The sequence below is a fragment of the Fusarium musae genome, chromosome 5 (genome assembly GCF_019915245.1).
Source record: "Fusarium musae strain F31 chromosome 5, whole genome shotgun sequence".
Classification (NCBI taxonomy): domain Eukaryota; kingdom Fungi; phylum Ascomycota; class Sordariomycetes; order Hypocreales; family Nectriaceae; genus Fusarium; species Fusarium musae.
In genome coordinates, this window is record NC_058391.1 from 2,982,372 (window position 1) to 2,999,071 (window position 16,700).

General features: G+C 47.2%; 5 protein-coding genes across 5 annotated transcripts; 2 read left to right on the forward strand and 3 right to left on the reverse strand.

The window, feature by feature from the left end:
- Positions 1-1,517: 1,517 nt before the first annotated feature.
- On the reverse strand, positions 1,518-2,435 carry J7337_007346 (uncharacterized protein; the record flags this gene model as incomplete). Its single annotated transcript, XM_044824998.1, has 1 exon — positions 1,518-2,435. The coding sequence occupies one exon, from the start codon at positions 2,433-2,435 to the stop codon at positions 1,518-1,520; it is 918 nt and encodes a 305-aa protein (XP_044680655.1).
- A 620-nt stretch (positions 2,436-3,055) lies between these two features.
- On the reverse strand, positions 3,056-4,962 carry AURL2 (Multicopper oxidase aurL2; the record flags this gene model as incomplete). Its single annotated transcript, XM_044824999.1, has 3 exons — positions 3,056-3,683; positions 3,734-4,668; positions 4,714-4,962. 3 exons carry the CDS (start codon positions 4,960-4,962, stop codon positions 3,056-3,058), a joined length of 1,812 nt encoding a protein of 603 aa, XP_044680656.1.
- Positions 4,963-5,156: 194 nt separating this feature from the next.
- Positions 5,157-8,127, reverse strand: J7337_007348 (uncharacterized protein; the record flags this gene model as incomplete). Its single annotated transcript, XM_044825000.1, has 3 exons — positions 5,157-5,389; positions 6,676-8,027; positions 8,087-8,127. 3 exons carry the CDS (start codon positions 8,125-8,127, stop codon positions 5,157-5,159), a joined length of 1,626 nt encoding a protein of 541 aa, XP_044680657.1.
- A 597-nt stretch (positions 8,128-8,724) lies between these two features.
- On the forward strand, positions 8,725-9,219 carry J7337_007349 (uncharacterized protein; the record flags this gene model as incomplete). The annotated part of the gene is made up of 2 exons (XM_044825001.1): positions 8,725-9,078; positions 9,133-9,219. The coding sequence occupies 2 exons, from the start codon at positions 8,725-8,727 to the stop codon at positions 9,217-9,219; spliced, it is 441 nt and encodes a 146-aa protein (XP_044680658.1).
- Positions 9,220-15,557: 6,338 nt separating this feature from the next.
- Positions 15,558-16,676, forward strand: J7337_007350 (uncharacterized protein; the record flags this gene model as incomplete). Its single annotated transcript, XM_044825002.1, has 1 exon — positions 15,558-16,676. The coding sequence occupies one exon, from the start codon at positions 15,558-15,560 to the stop codon at positions 16,674-16,676; it is 1,119 nt and encodes a 372-aa protein (XP_044680659.1).
- Positions 16,677-16,700: the final 24 nt, after the last annotated feature.

Consider the following 16,700-nt stretch of genomic DNA (forward strand, 5'->3'; position numbering starts at 1 on the left):
CATGTAACTCACGATGTCGAGACACTGAAACAAGACAGCCAAGTGTTGATTCTTGACCGAATGCTGCCCGATGTGACTCCAATAACACGAAGAGATGGAATAGTTTGCTGTCGATCAAGACTCAGATATCGGGCAGCTTGGATCGCAACACCGCAGTAAAGCCAGCTAGGCTCTTTCCATTGTTTATCCGTAGGCAGAGGCCAGTTACAGAGAAGTAACAAAGCTTGCACTTTGTACAGCGGTAGTGGCGCGTCAGTAACAGTCTCCTGTACTAATCTCTCATATGGCGCTCGAAGCAACTGGAATAAGGCAATGTTCTCAGGTTCGGGTAATCGACAGAGTACAATTATGACGATTGTCCAGAAGAGAAAGGGCTGGCTCTCATAGGCTGCTTGAGCAGAGAGAGAGGCGACCACCGGAAGTCGAGGACGCATGTACTCGGCAAAACTAAACGCTATCAGCAGATTTAAGAGGGGGCAGAGAGGGGTCATACACCATGAAGGCCTCTGTCGCAGTAGAACTGTCGAGGACTACCCCAGCTAGGCTCACAGTAAACGGTGTAAGCTCAAAGTCATCTACACCTTCATCCTGGGACGCCGGCGATCTGCTCTCGGATGTATAGCTCGATCCAGCCGCCAATTGATCATCGGTACGATGAGTCTGGTTCCGTAATTCTTGAAGTTCCTTGCTCATCGCCTCCAAACGCCTACGTCACCATCAGTTGACTGATGCTCCCGGATCAAGCGGTCTTGATACGTACTTTCTCGCCGGCGTCCTCTTAAAAGTGGCATCCACCGTGCAGAACAAATGTCTTGCATTGCACCGAGAGCACGGATCAGGGAACTTCTCCTTAGAATCACATCGCAACTTGCTAATCAGTTGTTATCTAGCATATATCGGTTCAGGAGCTCGTACCTTTGCTTGCTTACACTCCGTACACGCCTTTACCGGCCTTGAGGCTAAGTGGCTCTGCGGCATTAAATAAATATGTCAATAATCAGATGTTTTGTTGGTTACACGAACGTGCGGGCGCTGGGAACTTCAAGGAAATTGCCGACGTTGTAGCCGTTAGACGGGCCATTCTTGCTACAAGCTTATCGATAGCGTTGTAAGCCACCGACTGTTAGTTACTGAAGCGGGTATGACTTGGCGGCTGCTGGATTTAGCCGGGAATGATCCAAAATCGAGCGGGGACAGTCATTCCTTGCTGCTGATTGGCAGATTTCGAAGTCTATTTTTAGATTGTAGGGTAAGTTGATATTACGAGATCTTTACGAAGTTCTCGAAGTAGGCATTTGAGGTCTCTGGCTTTTAATGTCTGGCTACATTTTGTAACAGAACTCAAATACTCGAATCGTACTATGATAGTATGAGAAATTAACTTTTTAGTTGATAGCTTTGTATATAGTATACACGTTACATGATAGAATACTGGTCTGTGCTGCATCAATCACCGCAACTGTGTGGCAGAGTGAGATTGGCTATCAATCACTGCGTAGTACAAATCACCATGCTAACTAAGAACTATTCTTCTCAAAATTCCCCTTGTTCTCTTCCAACCACGCTCTGAAATCTTGCATCCCGGGATTATAGGCACGGCACTCTTGTACATCACCACCGTAACCCTCATCAGCAAACCACTTGAACATATCACCGACAGACCCCTTCAACACAAACTTGACCGCACTTGCAACCGGACAAGGCGCCAGAGCCATCTTTTGACCGATGACTTCATAGTAGATAGCATCCGCCTCACGCTGTGTGAGATCATCACCCACGAGCGTCAGCGCCATATTTTTGTACATCTCCGGCCAGATGAGACTCTGAGCCGCAAACCAACCAATATCTTTAGTCGACACCATCTGGAGCTTCTTACTTCCCATCTGCTCCCACATACGCGCGAACCCTTTTCCGTGGATATCAGTTGTGATGTTTTCGAAGAAGGTCACCGGTCGCAGAATAGTGTATGTCATTTGCTGTACGCTATCGCGCGCCTGCTGTTCAAGATGTTTCTCGATGGCATATTTCGCAGCAAAGTTCTTGACGTAGGTAGGATTATTGGGAGATCGCTCAGGTCCACCGCGGTCCCCTGAGGAGTAGACAAAGCGCTGGGCACCATGCTGTACAGCAGCATTGATGACGGCTTTGCCTTGCCGGTCTTCTGCTTCTGAATTGATTTGAACGCTGTACACGCCCCAAACTGGACCAGCTTTTGCGAAAATTGCCCCCACATTGTTCAAATCACCCTCAATAACAGATACATTGGGATTGGCCGCAAGAGTTTGAGCTTTACGAGTGGTAGCGTCGCGGGTGACTGCGATGATATGGAAGGGAGAGTCAGGCGAGTTGGAGAGGATGTTGTCAATGACAGCACCACCTTGCTTGCCTGTGGCGCCAAAGATCAAAAAGGTCTTTTGTGTATTAGGGGCCGACATCTTGATTTTTAGAATAGGATGAAGCTTGAAGCTTGAATGTTTTATGATTGTAGGTAGGATGCTGAGAAGAATCGATTGACTGTTCAGATGAGAATAATGTTCAAGCTCGCGGAAACATTTATATTTATATAGTGCAACTATTCGAATTCTCTTCCGCTTTAACGGCGTCCGGACTGACATTTCTACATACAAAGACTGAGACGGAGCAATTAAATTATCTTGAAGCTCACAGCTGAAAGATCGCTGTGCGAGTGCGAAAAGATTGAGGCCCCTCAGGCGGAGCAAGGCTTAGCTTGAGGAGTGCTAGAACGTTTCAAGTTAGACTTGCTCTCGAATTTCCTCTTTCGAGCTAGCAAGCGAATGCGAGCCGGCTAGTTTATTCGCCCATTTATCGTGACGATGCTGTTTTGTATTATCTTTCCCGACTACGAAGTTTGAAGGTTTCCTTACAATACTGACATGTTTGAACAAATGATCTCTGTGACGTACCTCTTAATTCTATACGAGAAGAAGTAACGCACGAATAAATCTCTTATTACACACTTCTCTAAAAAGCTGAGTCTAGCTCTCTCGCGTCAACTAGTGACAAAGAATCACAAACCAACCGCCCAATCTATCCCCTAGTCATCATCACTATAATAGTGGTTCACAACCGGAGGCTTAGCACCAGTACCGTACGCACTACCACCATAGTTAAGATAACCCTGCGAGTAAGGCAGAGCAGGGAACTTGCCCTTGATCTCTTGTGCATCGCCAAACACCCAAACTGTCGCCATACCCATGACCTGATGCTGAAGAATATGGCAATGCATCATCCAAGCTCCGATGTTCTCTTCAGTGATCTTGATTCTCCACGCTCTCCAACCAGCTGTATGGTGAGGTACGCCCTTGGTAGCATACCGATACAGATTAGTCGAGTCTCGAAGAACAGGCGTGAAGTTCTTGAAGTGCTTCTCGTTCTCATGCGCATCGTAAGTGCCGTTTCCTGAGCCTAGATCATAGACATGATAGCCGTGAACATGCATCGGGTGAAAGTCCCAGCCTCCTGTAGGACCGTTGTTGTTCTGCCACACAATATCCAAGACTTCGCCGACCTTGGCTGGGAAGGCTTTTGTGTTGGGGTCAAAACCGCCGTGCTCTAGAGCAAGGGTGTAGTTGGGTGTCTGGCCGGTTTCGTAGACTTGGATGAGATATGGGACTTGGTTGTGATCTGCTTGGACACTTTCCTTCCATGGGAGACCATTTTGACTAGAGGATTGATCAGTAAGATACAGGGAGAGATGTAAGATGGTACTCACGCCCAGGCAACTGTGCCGTTCAGTGTACCATTCTCATATTGTCCAGTGGTCAGGACCTGATTGATCTGAATGGTCACCGTCCTGGTAACCTCGCTCAAACGTGGGAATGCCTTGTTGTTGTACTCCGAAAGCCCCTGGAGCTTGTACTCAAGGTAGTCGTAAGTGTTGTTGGGTAAGACAACCGGTGAGGAGGGTGGCAGAGTCCTTGGGAGCTTTGGTCCCTTGGGACATTTGTACCTCAGGATAGCGTAACCACTGATCTGCTTAGGTCGATCACGACTCTCATATCGTACCCAAAACTGTGAATCGTCACCATGGCAAACTTCCTTGGCAGACTTGGTCTTGAGGAGATAGCTGAAGCGCTGACCGGACGAAACTTGAACGTGATCCACCTTGGCGGACTTAGTATATGAGCCATCTGCTTCAATGACTGTCAGCTTCTCGTGCCCATCAATTCCAAGCTTGATCATCGACAAAGCAGTTGCGCCAATGAATCGCATGCGGTAAGTCTTCCCGGGATCGACTTCAATGACATGAGGCGTGCAGCTAATGTCAGAAGCAGTATCGAAGCTCTGGTTTCCCGAATTGCCGTTGATGGTAATCGCTTGAGGCTCCCCAGACCACTTAAACGGATCTCCGAGAAGGCCTGCCTCAATGGTCTCATCTGACGCATCATAGTTATCTGCGACGATGAGCGCAAGATCTCCATCGTACTTGTATTCGGGCTTATTCGCATCCTTGACGATCAGGACTCCATGCGCCGTCAAGCTCTGCAGCCCAACGTGCGAGTGGTAAAAGTACGTTCCAGCATCGCCACGCTGAGGCCGGACTTCATAATCGAAGAAGTTATTCGCGGGAATGGGCCATTGGCTGACAAGAGGTGTACCGTCGGAAAAGGGTGCCGCTCGTTGGCTTATTCCATGCCAGTGCTGTCTCTGTCAGCTGACGCTTCGTCAATTGGTTGGTGTAAGCGGACTTACGACGGTGAGGTTCTGGTCTGGCACGCGATTGTAGACACGAATCCAGACTGTTTGTTCTTCCTTGAGGTGGAGCGTAGGTCCCGGAAAAGTCCCGTTAAAAACGACCGATTGACGAGATTTGCAATTGACTTTGATGTCCTCTAGCGTAGCTTCGAGGACATAATCCGGCGTAAACGTCTGATCATGCACCTTGCATTTGGCAGCTGCCAAAGCCAACAATGGCAACACAGCCAGAATATTGAACATCATTTTGCAGACCCTGCCTCAAACCACAAGAACCAGATCCAAGGTAAAGCTCAATTGCTATATATACTTCAGCATGATGCGGCACGTCGCATTGGGGGCCCAGGTAGTCCAGGCCCTCCGAGGTGCATTGTCACCCAACAAGCTTTCAGCCCGGATGACACGGCGTGAGCACTAAAGTATCACCTGAAGAAAGGGGCCTAGCGACTTTCCGAAGCGAGCGTGGCACGGTAGGCAATGACGTCTGTGATAGTGTTAACAGGCGGTGCGATTTGGTAATAACCAACAAAATACGAATAATGAAGGACGAAGCTAACAATGCAGTAAGCAGAGACTTCTTGGTTATTGGTCATAAATTCAAGATCGTCGGAGTTCTCACCGTTCTTTGGGCGCTGAGTCTGACCGGTTTGGGCATGTGCATGGCTTAGCCGGACTAAATGCGCTATTAGCTTGGGGGCGTAAGGTTTTATCTAGGCGCTATCTAAGCATCTGCCGCGTTTGAAACAAATTGGCATATGCAGAGAACTTCGCAAGCTTCGTTAGTTGCTGGGGTTGCCCCCGCTTGCGTTAATTACAGCCCCGTTGATCTGCATGTCAGTTATTTCGGGGCTTCGGAAAGGGCAAACTCTAATTGAGAACTGTTACGCGGACTGCCATGGATGAGACGATGTGCGATGGCTTCAATGAGATTCTGGGGGTTCGGTATGTCGGATGTCGAGGCCACGCGATGGTTTTTGGATGTGCTTCAGACTTTGCAAATTCAGGCCCTGATCGGCAAGCCCGGTGAATTTCATCAGGGACGAATTTCTGATACATAGGTCTTTAGAAGTACCCAAATTTATGCCGTTTTACACCTGATAAAAATTGCTTGTAAAAAGCTGCAAATTAGGAGGATTTCTTAGCAACCTTACCTATCTAGGTAGCCTAAGCAGCCCTTACTAACGTAATATATCTGCTATAACAGTAGCTATAGCCTAATTAAGCTAGCTTACTAGAAAGAACCTAAATAGAGCTGAATTTAGTAAAACGGTTAGAATTATGCTACTTTATGTAAGAAAACAGTAAAAATGACTTCCCCGGCAGAAATCACCGGGCTTGCAGATCAGGCCCTCACCGCGCAGCAATTGTTCACTCTTACCAGCATATCGGGCGATCTATTATGACTAAGTATTGAGAATAAGAGCGGTTTGTAAAGCCCGCATCCAATCACTCAGGTATATCCGTGTTGAGGTCTAAATATCGTCCACTTTGCCACAGCTCGGAGCTGGCATGTTTTGTCGACCCTGGACTTCTTACATGGAGATAGCTTAATGAGAAGTGTTAGTTGGGCTCTGTGGTATTTCATGGGCCTAGGGATTTCATTCCTTAACAGGACATCAACTAAATCAAATAAAACGGTCATATATCGAGTGATAAGGGTTGAGCATAGCAATAAATGAACTCTAATGTTCGGCCAAGTAATACTTTATCTGTTACTATTCTATTGAGAAGATCAATTTGTGCATGAGCGTGAAAATAAGATGGGGTCTAGTCCAGGCTGCATCAACCATTCCAACCGATCGCATTCCCCTCTGACCCCAGGCCTGAATGTGAGCAGGAACTGTTTATATGAAACATAATCTACCATGCACCTGACTTCCTGTTCTTCTCGCGACCGCGGAGGAAACCCAAATGTCAAACCCTTGAAGTGTTCAAGGTAGTGGTGCTGTGTTTTCATACCATTGAGGAAGAATTCGCCTACCTTGTCACGATTTTTGGTTGGACGAATATCTATGTGAAGTTTTAACCCTTCATTTACGTAGACTCCAAACTTGTCATCTAGGTCTGCATCCTCACTCTGACTTTTGTTCTTGATGTAGTCGCCCATCAGACGTGCATACAGTCCCAAAGCCTGACGTGCCGTAAGCTTTGCTTGCGCAACCAGATCGATTGATGGCCGAAGTTCGAACAATTCTTGCATTATTGCTCGAGCTGTCCAATCTGAAGCGTCGCCCAGTGCTTGAGTATTACTGAGCACAACGATTGCTGACTGCGCTTCTGGGAAGATGCATAAAGTCATCAGGAAACCTGTGACCTGACCGCCATGATACAACATCAGACGCCGATCGGAATCCCTGCCAAGAATGGGCTCTTGTTTATTGCCGTTCGTTGACATAAAACCATACATTGCCGAGGGCATGGACAAGCGAGACCAGCCATAGCCATAAGTGTTCTCAAACAGGCCACGATGGGCAAGTTGGGTTTGATGCGCTGTGATGGTATCCATCTCTTTGAGAACAATAGGCTCATGGCCTGACTCGCGATCCGGGTTGACGCTGGTTAGAACTGCCCTTACCCATTTCAGCATGTCTGGGACAGTAGACCAAAGGCAGCCAGCGGGACCCATAAGCGTATCTGAAGAAAGGTCTGGCCGTGGAAGTTGACCAGGAGTCAGATCATCCTTGACGTAATGTGGCTCAGCAACATTATCGTCACTGAAAGCATCCCGAGATAATTTGCTTCGCTGCATCCCCAATGGTTCAAGGAGTCGTTCTGTCAAGAATCTTGACCAGCCGCCGTCCTCAGCAATCGCATGGTCAATAACCTTCGCCATAATAACGTACATATAGTTACAATAGCTCCACTGAGAGCGGAACCTGGTGGTGATGGGTAGATGAGCTACAACGTGTAGCACATCTTTGGGATGGATCAGGTTCTTTCCTGATGCTCCATACCATGAAAGGTCTAGCTGAGCGATCCCAGTAGTGTGAGATAGCGCGTCGTGAACGGTAGCGCGGTTCCCGAGAACAGGGTCCAAGGCGTGATGGAATTTCACATGTTTGGATAGTTCATCGTCCCAAGCAAGCTTTCCCTCATGTACTAGCATCCCGCAGCAGGAGGCCATCATAGCCTTCATGCTTGAGCCGATTACATAAGCCGTGTCAATGTTTGCCGGTATTTGCTTCTCCGCGTCACGAAAACCATCGGTGCCTTGTAAGACAACGTCTCCGTAATGAAGAACGCCGAATGAAACAGACGCGGCACCTGTCGTTTCTCGAAGCTGGGTAATCGTAGGGAGAAGCGCTTTCAGGCTAAAACTCGATTAGCATTGCTATTTCATACCTTCTCAGCGTTTGTGCTTGCAACCTACCGCTCTTGAGCCAGGAAGACTTGGGAACTGGGCGATGCCATCGTGATACAGTGCCTGCGGTTGTTTGGGGTAGTACAGCTCTATCAATCCAGGTCAGCTTGCGATGAGCAGCTCAGGTGGACCAACTGAAACACGAGTACCTACCTCTTATGAGTGAAATATTAGCGACAGGAGCTGTTTGAAATTGCTCGCGTGGCTCAGGCTTATGCCGAGGTAGTTGGATATGGTTCTTGCGTGGTCTGAGTTCCGGTGGTCTCTCTATTTTTTTTTTTTTTTGGCTGCCATTGCCGAGATGCAGTTATTTCATTTGTCATGTTACGTGGCAATTTGACCACAATTCTCTGGTGGTGGAACAAGCCACGTCCTTTTGCTGGGTTACACAAGTTGGTCATTGACTTCCCCGCACACCCGAAGTACCTCAGGAATCACCCAGTTAGTACTTTGAAGGTATACAAACAGTTCATGAAGTGCTTGTTACAAGTCTACAATTGGCTTTTAAGCTCTTGCTTACTTCTGATGTGATGAGGTTAAACTTAGTTAAATAGTGAATAAAGCCCCTCCTACCTTGGTATTCAACCTTCGTATCTCGAAATTGTTTAACAATCAGTTTTTTTGAAACCTCCATCATTTTCGAAATCATGACACAAGTCCTGACAAATGATTCAACCCGCCTCGCGGAGGTATCATACTTTGAACCATTGGCAATCCATGCTCGTGAAAAGCCTTACATCTCCAATGTCCCCTTTGTCGAAACAGATGGACCTTGGAACAATCTGAACCAAGTCAAATACGAGACGCCGATTACGGATATTCGCGGGCGTGAAAATGAGTTTTCACTTGCCAAGAACGGGTTTGAGTATATTCAGAAGAAGTTTACAGACCCTCCCGTTGGTCATATCGACAGCCTAGATCATCCATATGTTCTTCTTGACATGGAACGGTTTCTTGGGCAGCGATATGGAGCCTCGATGGTACTCGTGTACGACGCAATCGTATGTAATCATCCGGCCCGATGCAAAAAGGACGTTGCTCATTTGTATTCATAGGTTCGAAAGGTTGGATTGGATGGTTATTTTCAGCAAGCAGATGCTGCGCACATCGGTAAGATGACCCGCTCCATTCCCTCCTTCTGAAGTCTAAAATCGTCTCTGTCTCGCAGACCACACACCAGAAAACTGTCAATGGCGGCTACAGGTAGCCTTGGACAAACGTGGTCTGACAGGCATAAAACCGCGACGCATTCAGTTGATAACGTTAGTACTTGTGAGCTTTGCGTTCCTCGCTGAAACCTACTGATGTGGCCGTCGTTACAGAGCCTGGAAGCCCCTCACCATTTGTGTAACCCAATGGCCTATTACCGTCTGTGACACGTCAACTGTTTCTCGTGACGACTGCTACCCGGTTGATACCGTGTTCCCACACTACGCTTCCGAACTGTACCATGTCGGGTACAACAAGGCACACAAATGGTTCTACCTTAGCAATCAGACAAATGAGGAGGTCTTAGTTATGCAAATTTACGATAGCGATGCCCCGGACCTGGCAGGTGAGCCCACAGACCTTTGCGGAACTTGCAGACTTTCGTTGGATGACCTGAGTAATGAAAATGTTTGCTAATTAGACCTGCAGGCTGCCCCCATATGGCGATCGACGTGGGTCGGGACGACATCCATAAAGGTCGCAGGGACAGCATTGAGGTGCGCGCGATATTAGTCTACATGTAATTCGCTGGATGGATAGTATTCGCAAGGTTTTCTGCTTAGAACAATCGATCTGTGACACTGTTTCTTCAACGGTACTCCATTTGGGTACATGTGTTCTTATTACAATTCAAGCAACTATGAAATTCGCATCTATGAGTCAATGATTGACACCAAGTAATCTGGGAAGAGCTAGAAATGTCTAAGTGCTGTCCTTCTTTAGAAACCTTTTGCTAATATCCGTCCGACTACTGGCTTGAATAGCTGATACGCTGTTGGATACTTTAATCGAGTTCTGGGTGGATGTTCTGAGCGCGCCTTTACTTGTCTTTACAGCGATGAGTTGGCTGGTGGCCAGCCAGTGACTTAAGACACATGATACTCAGATGTATTAATGACCGAAGTAGGCGACCTCAGAACCAATCATGACAGTCTTCCTATTTTCCTACCAGTAAAGAAATACAGTCTGTAACTAGTTGTCCACCTATGGCTTAATGAGTATAACTCAGCTGACACAAACCCTTAAGTTACAAGCTGGGTAGTGGTCGAGGTACCGTCGCCCACGTTGATACCACGCCAAGCCATCCACGGTTTGTGTAATGGCGCCTCTTTGCTTGGCACCCAGTTGACCCATGGCTTATCGGCACAACCTTTACCAGCCTTTTCATACTCCGCAATCAATCTGGCTTTCCAAGGCTGCTCCAGACCGTCCGGGGCCGCGACAGTTTCGGTGTAGTGCTTTGAGGGCGTGTCAGCTTTAAAAAAGACCGTTGAGGTAAGAACCTACAGCTGGAAACAGCTCCTTGGTGCATGATTGCTGCAAAGATGTCAGAGGTTGAGATAACAAGGGATGTATACCTACCGTCAGAGTAGTCATTGCAAAAACCTGACGAGGTAATGCTAGAGTCAATGGGGGTGAAGAATAGAAAGATTGAGTAGAAGTGTTATACTTTGATGAATGAAGGAGTGGCAGATATGTTGTCTTTAAATACCTCAACGGGGTTGAGTTGCGTCCGGTAGTATAGGTACTACAGGCTAGAACACTACATGAAGCCTCTAGTGTATGGCCTGGCGTATCCGGTTGTGCTACAAATCATTTGCACCTGTATTCATCTCAAGAAAACAAGTTCTTAGCAGAGCTTGCAATCCATGCAATCCGTGCTCTCACAACCTTCGCAAACTGTTGCAAGTGACAAGCATCAAAGATGGACCCCCGTGGCCCTCATCTAAAAACCCTCCCGCTCTTCATCTACGGCACGGGCTCCGACTGTGATGAACAAGACAAACTGACCTGCAGAGCTATAAGGCAGGGATATACAGCAATCGATACCGGACCAACACCAGCGTATAGAGAAGAGCTGACGGCGAGCGGTATAGAGACGGGGCTCTGCCATCCTTCGATAACCTCAGCCGAACACCTTTTTATACAAACAAAAATCAGCCCTACTGATAGATATCAGACTGTTGAGTCGATGCCTTTCACAGTGGAAGACACGCCTCAGCAACAAGTCCAGAAGTCATTCGAAAGGAGCAAAAGGATATTTTCGTCTTCCGGGTGCACTATTAATGCTCTTTTACTTCACGCCCCGTTTCCAAGCCAGGATATTACAATGAAGTACTGGAATGCCATGGAAGATCTCATGAAGATGGACCCAGACTTGAAGGTGCTTGGTATATGCAATACAACTTTACCTACTCTACAAAAGGTCTACCAGAACGCGATAATTAAGCCCTCAATTATACAAAACAGTTTCCGAGCACCATCATCTTATGATAAAGACATAATCAGTTTTTGTCGCCATAACGGCCTGGTATATCAGGCATATGGCGTGTTGACCTCCAACCCAGCGCTTCTCTCATTCAACCTCATCGGCTGGTTTGCAGAAACATATCAGATATCGGAAGCAGAGGCACTATTTGTCTTTGTTGCTGCTCATGGATCTGGTATCATTCATATTTTGCAGGCATCGCGAGACGAAAAACATATGGCCGCAGACCTTCGGTGCCAAAGTCTGGTGGATAGGGTGGACAGCGTGATGATAGAGGCATTTAGAGAGCTACTGGATGGGTTGTCGTCTGGAAGTTCCCTAAAGCATAGCTGGAGCTACTAATAGGGTTTGGTTTTCGTCTGGAGTAGCAAGTCCAAACCACCTGGAGGAATGCCTCAGCGCCCACTATCAATGGAATCAGTTGCCCTGTCTGTTTAACGTCATTGACTCCCGTAATATTGTTCCAGGCCACAGCAAGTTCAACGGCTAATACCAGTGAAACGAAAGTGAGGGTTTGTGCGACCGAGACAAGAAGCCGAAAGACGACAGATCGCCAAGCACGCGGCAGATTGCTATTGGAAGGACAATCCAGCAACCATGTCGATCGATTGTTCCAGTTTGAAAGCAGTCCGAAGCACAATTGCACCAGGCTGCTAACGGATACAACCACGGCCAAGGCAGAAGCTACGAGACCGAAATACCTTACTGGCCCATGCAGGTCAACCTGAGCAAACATAAAGATTCGACTGCACGGTGCTTGATTCTGTGTAAGGTAGTTTGGATTAATGGGGGTACAGAAGGAGGGGTCCCGACAAGAAGCTCACCATCTCATTGAGGCCCGATGCCCAAAAGAATAGACTGCAAGAAGAGAAAGCCACCAAGAGAGAGCTGCCCAATCCTCGTGTGAGTCTTGAATCTTGATCAGTGTTGAACATAATGGCTCTCGATAAGCCGCCGCCAGCGCCAAATACTGTTACAATAAACACGTGAATATCGTAAGACTCATCGAGGCCCGCAGACAGTGTCCATATCATTGCAAGGAGGAATGCGAATTGGAACATGTAGATTGACTTGACTATTCCAACCTAATGTGCCACAAGTCAGCTCCTCTTCTGGAGTACGTATTATGTGTATCTTACCACTTGTTGGGGGTCAAACACACTAGCTAGTATTAGAGCGAGCCATTGCAGATATGACCCAAGTCTGACCCCAAGGCCCAGAAGGTCAGAATCACCCTCTGTTCCACAAGTTGGCTGCATTGGAAACAGCTATTTGTGTATCCAGGCTTTATGAAGGAACCAAGTCTGACTTGTGTGAAGACCGGCATATGTGTGATTGGTGGGTGTCAAAGGAACCAGACAACACAGAGTGTCCAGAAGACGAAAGAGTTGAAGGGGAGTTAAAAGAAAGAACACGAATCTCGAACAGCATCCACTGTCAGTCTAGCTCTACACCAAGCCAAGTGATTTATTTTCAATTCCAATAAACAAGGCGTACGCGGATCATTGCGTTTATGTCTCCCGTAAATAGTGGCGAGCTGACTGTGAAAAAGCAATACTTACGAGCATGCTGCCTATAAGTCCAGTTGTGGTTGCACGACATTGTATTACAGCCAATAAGATCTCTACCGAAAGATACAGATGATCAGAAGCCAAGCCCGACTTTCGTATCGTTGTTGCCTTTAATGCCGTGTGCTAGTGACTGCTCGTCTTAATGTTGCTCACGGGCTGGACAAAAGTGACAACTCGAATTGTGACAAGCCACAAAATGATAGCTTCCACACGGGAAATTAGCTGGCGGAGTCCTTGGGTAATTTGACGTATCAATTACATCCATACTATGGATAGTCCTACCAACTTGACTTGCTAGGACTGGAAAATGGCTCGAAGTTGCCCTGCCCTATTATCATTGGCCTTGCACAACCTTGTTAAGCTTGTAACACGCTACGTACTCCGCCATGGGTTAGGTTGGCTGGGGCTACCGGCTGCGCATGTGCGTCTTCCTTGCTTTCTTGCCAACTGTTCTCTCTCGTCCTCTGTACTCATTGTGCTACATTGCGCTTCTTTTACCCAATCTTCACCGGCTGCCGAAGTTATCACGCTCGGCACCATGTCTGTGCAGAAGCCATTTCCACAGTCCAGGCTATGGAAACAAGCTGTCGACGAGTACGTAACTCAGCTTGATCCTGTCGACGCTCAGACAGTCAGAAACGGTTTCTTTGACCCAACGAAATTCATCCAAAGAGTTAAACGGAGGAGGAATGCGAATTCGCAAGACAACATATCAAAAAGCCTCGAAAGACTATGGTCTGGAATTATGCTCGTTTCCAGTACCGTCCCCGAATTCACTTCAGTTGCGTGGTGTTCCATTGAAATGCTGTATAATGTGGGTGGTACAGGACCGCCAAGATATCCAGTGTGAACGCTAACGTTCCGGCCCAATGTAGAGGTCACAGGACTCGGAAGATGTCCGCAGGACATTGGAAGACGTGTTAGTACGACTTGCTCGCAGTTTGCCTCGCCTCATCGGTTACGAGCTCTCAGCACCACATGATGGGCTGAATGATTCTGTGCTCCACTACTACCAGGGAGTGCTCAGTCTGTTTCTCGAAATCGAAAAGTACATCAGCAAATGTTCACAAAGTAAGATGACCGCTCCCTCCTCATCAATATCGAAAATTGACATGGTTTCATAGAGAGATATCTCGTTGCTGGACCCCCAGAGCCATCAACTATTTATAACCTGATAAGCATACTGGAGAACAGCAAGTCAGAGGTCGAAGCTGAAGCTGTCGCTGTATCCATTAAACAAAATCAACAAATTAAGGAGAAACTTCATCTGTTCATGGATAGCGTGTATATCAAGCCAAAAGCAAGACTTCCTTGTCATATACTGCCTTTTCCTGAAAATCGAAGTTTTCGAGGCAGAGCAGATGTACTTGATAGAATGAGAGAGAGCCTGGAGCCATGCCCAAATGAGCTTCGATCATATGCACTTTATGGGCTTGGCGGGGTTGGAAAAACTCAGCTGGCGCTTCACTTTGCATACAACCGAGCTAATGTTTTCGATGCTATCTTCTGGATTTCGACAGAATCACCTGGGAAGATCAATCAAAGTCTCTTGGACGCAGCCGAAGAGCTCGGGCTTGTTGAGCCAGGAGTCGAGCAAGACAAAGCTGTGAAGACATTCCTCTCATGGCTCAGAGATTCTGATGCGACATGGTTAATTGTATTCGACAATGCCGATGACATTAAACTTCTCAAGAACTATTGGCCGGCTGCAAAGAAAGGTTCCATCCTTGTGACCAGCCGAGACCCAGCTATTCTTCTTCGAACGCTAAAGGGAGAAAGAGTGGACAGCATGAGTCCGTCAGACGCAAAAGACATGTTTTTCACCGCCGTTGAGTCTAGTGTGCTTCGGGATGAAGAGAACGAATCCTTTGCTGAAACTCTTATTCTAGAGCTCGGTGAATATCAGCCTGGCTTCCACTTAACAATATCGTTCTAACCGACTGTATCATTAGGTTATTTACCCTTGGCAATCAGAGCTGCAGCCGGAATCATTATCGAAGAAGATTGCACTCTGGCCCACTTTATCGAATTGTGCGAAGAGAATCGCCATGGGTCAGAGCCATTCGCACATTTGGATCCAGAGGTAACTAGCTATGACTACACACACACACTGGCAACTGTATGGAACATTTCTTTACAGACCATTGGGGCTAGGAGCATCCAACTACTACGAATCATGACCTTTTTCGACCCTGACATTGTTCCAGTGGAGCTTCTTCGCAAGGGATCGGGAAGCCATGATGATATCAGATATCTATCAGAGATAACAGCATACCGAGGTGTATCTCGCGAGCTCCTCAAGAATGGTTTGTGCTCAAAGGCAACAGTCCAAATTCATGGGTATGGTACTGGCAAAAGTACAAAGGCACAGAAAGACGGTCTTACTACCCATAGACTAATCCTCCAGACAGTTTTCTGTCACTGCTCAAAAATGGAGAAATTGGAAGCTCTCGCTCACGCCACAGCGATGCTTGCATCAGTGTTTCCCTCTGTCAGTGACAGTGAGTTTCGCCTGTCGAACCTTTGGATGGAATGTCATATGCTGCTTCCTCAAGTTCAGGCTGTCCTTTCCAGGTGTAATGCCGCTGATCTAGATATCCCAAGCGACTTCATACCTGTTATGTGTGCATGCGGGCGATATTTGCTTGAGCGACGTTCTTTCGACGATGCAGAAAGCATGTTTATCGCCGCCAAACAAGCCTGTAAAGCACATGGACTCCAGAATTGGGAACAGGCGCAGTTTGTTCAGCGAAGCCTAGCTGGAATCATACTAGAGAGCTCTGTCTTCCGCTGTGACGAGGCTATCAATATCTTGCAAGATGTTGTGGATCACTACCAAAAGTCTCGAGACCCAAACGACCCAGTTCTTGGTGTTACCTACTCTGATCTCGCACAAGCATTCACGGCTCGGGGTGATTTTGATCAAGGTATCAGCCTCTGTGAGAAAGCTTTGGACATTGTAACGAAAATTGAAGATAAAGGCAAACGTCGAGACACTCTATTTCATGTTCACCACAACATGGGCCGTATCTACGAGATGAAGGGAATTCCCGATGAAGCGCTCCGTCTACATTTGTTTGAGGGAGACCCTCACGGTAACGGATTACGCCAGGAACAAAGCGTTTATGGGGCGTGGAATCTCTACGCTGTTGGAAATTGTTTACAACTTCAGAAGGATCCGCGCGCGATAGAGACTCACGCCAAGGCCCTTCAGATCAGAGAAGACCTGCTTGGCGATCATTACTTTACTGCAATGTCTTATCATAAGCTTGGTGAACTATATTTGGAGGGGCAATCATTTCATGAAGCAAGCGATGCGTTTGAGAAAGCCCATGATATCCTAGAGATTCCATCAGCCAAGACAAAGGCAGAGCTAGCAAGGACTGCCTGGTACTGGAGCAGCGCAAAGGAAGGCATGCATGATGTATTTGAGGCTAGGAAATTGAGGGACAAAGCAATTTGTATTGGAACCGAGCTGTTAAGGCCTCGTAAAGTTGAGAAGTGGGTTGATAAAGAGTTTGACAATCTTGTTGTATATTATAACAGATAAAATGAGAAACGCAATTAATGACTG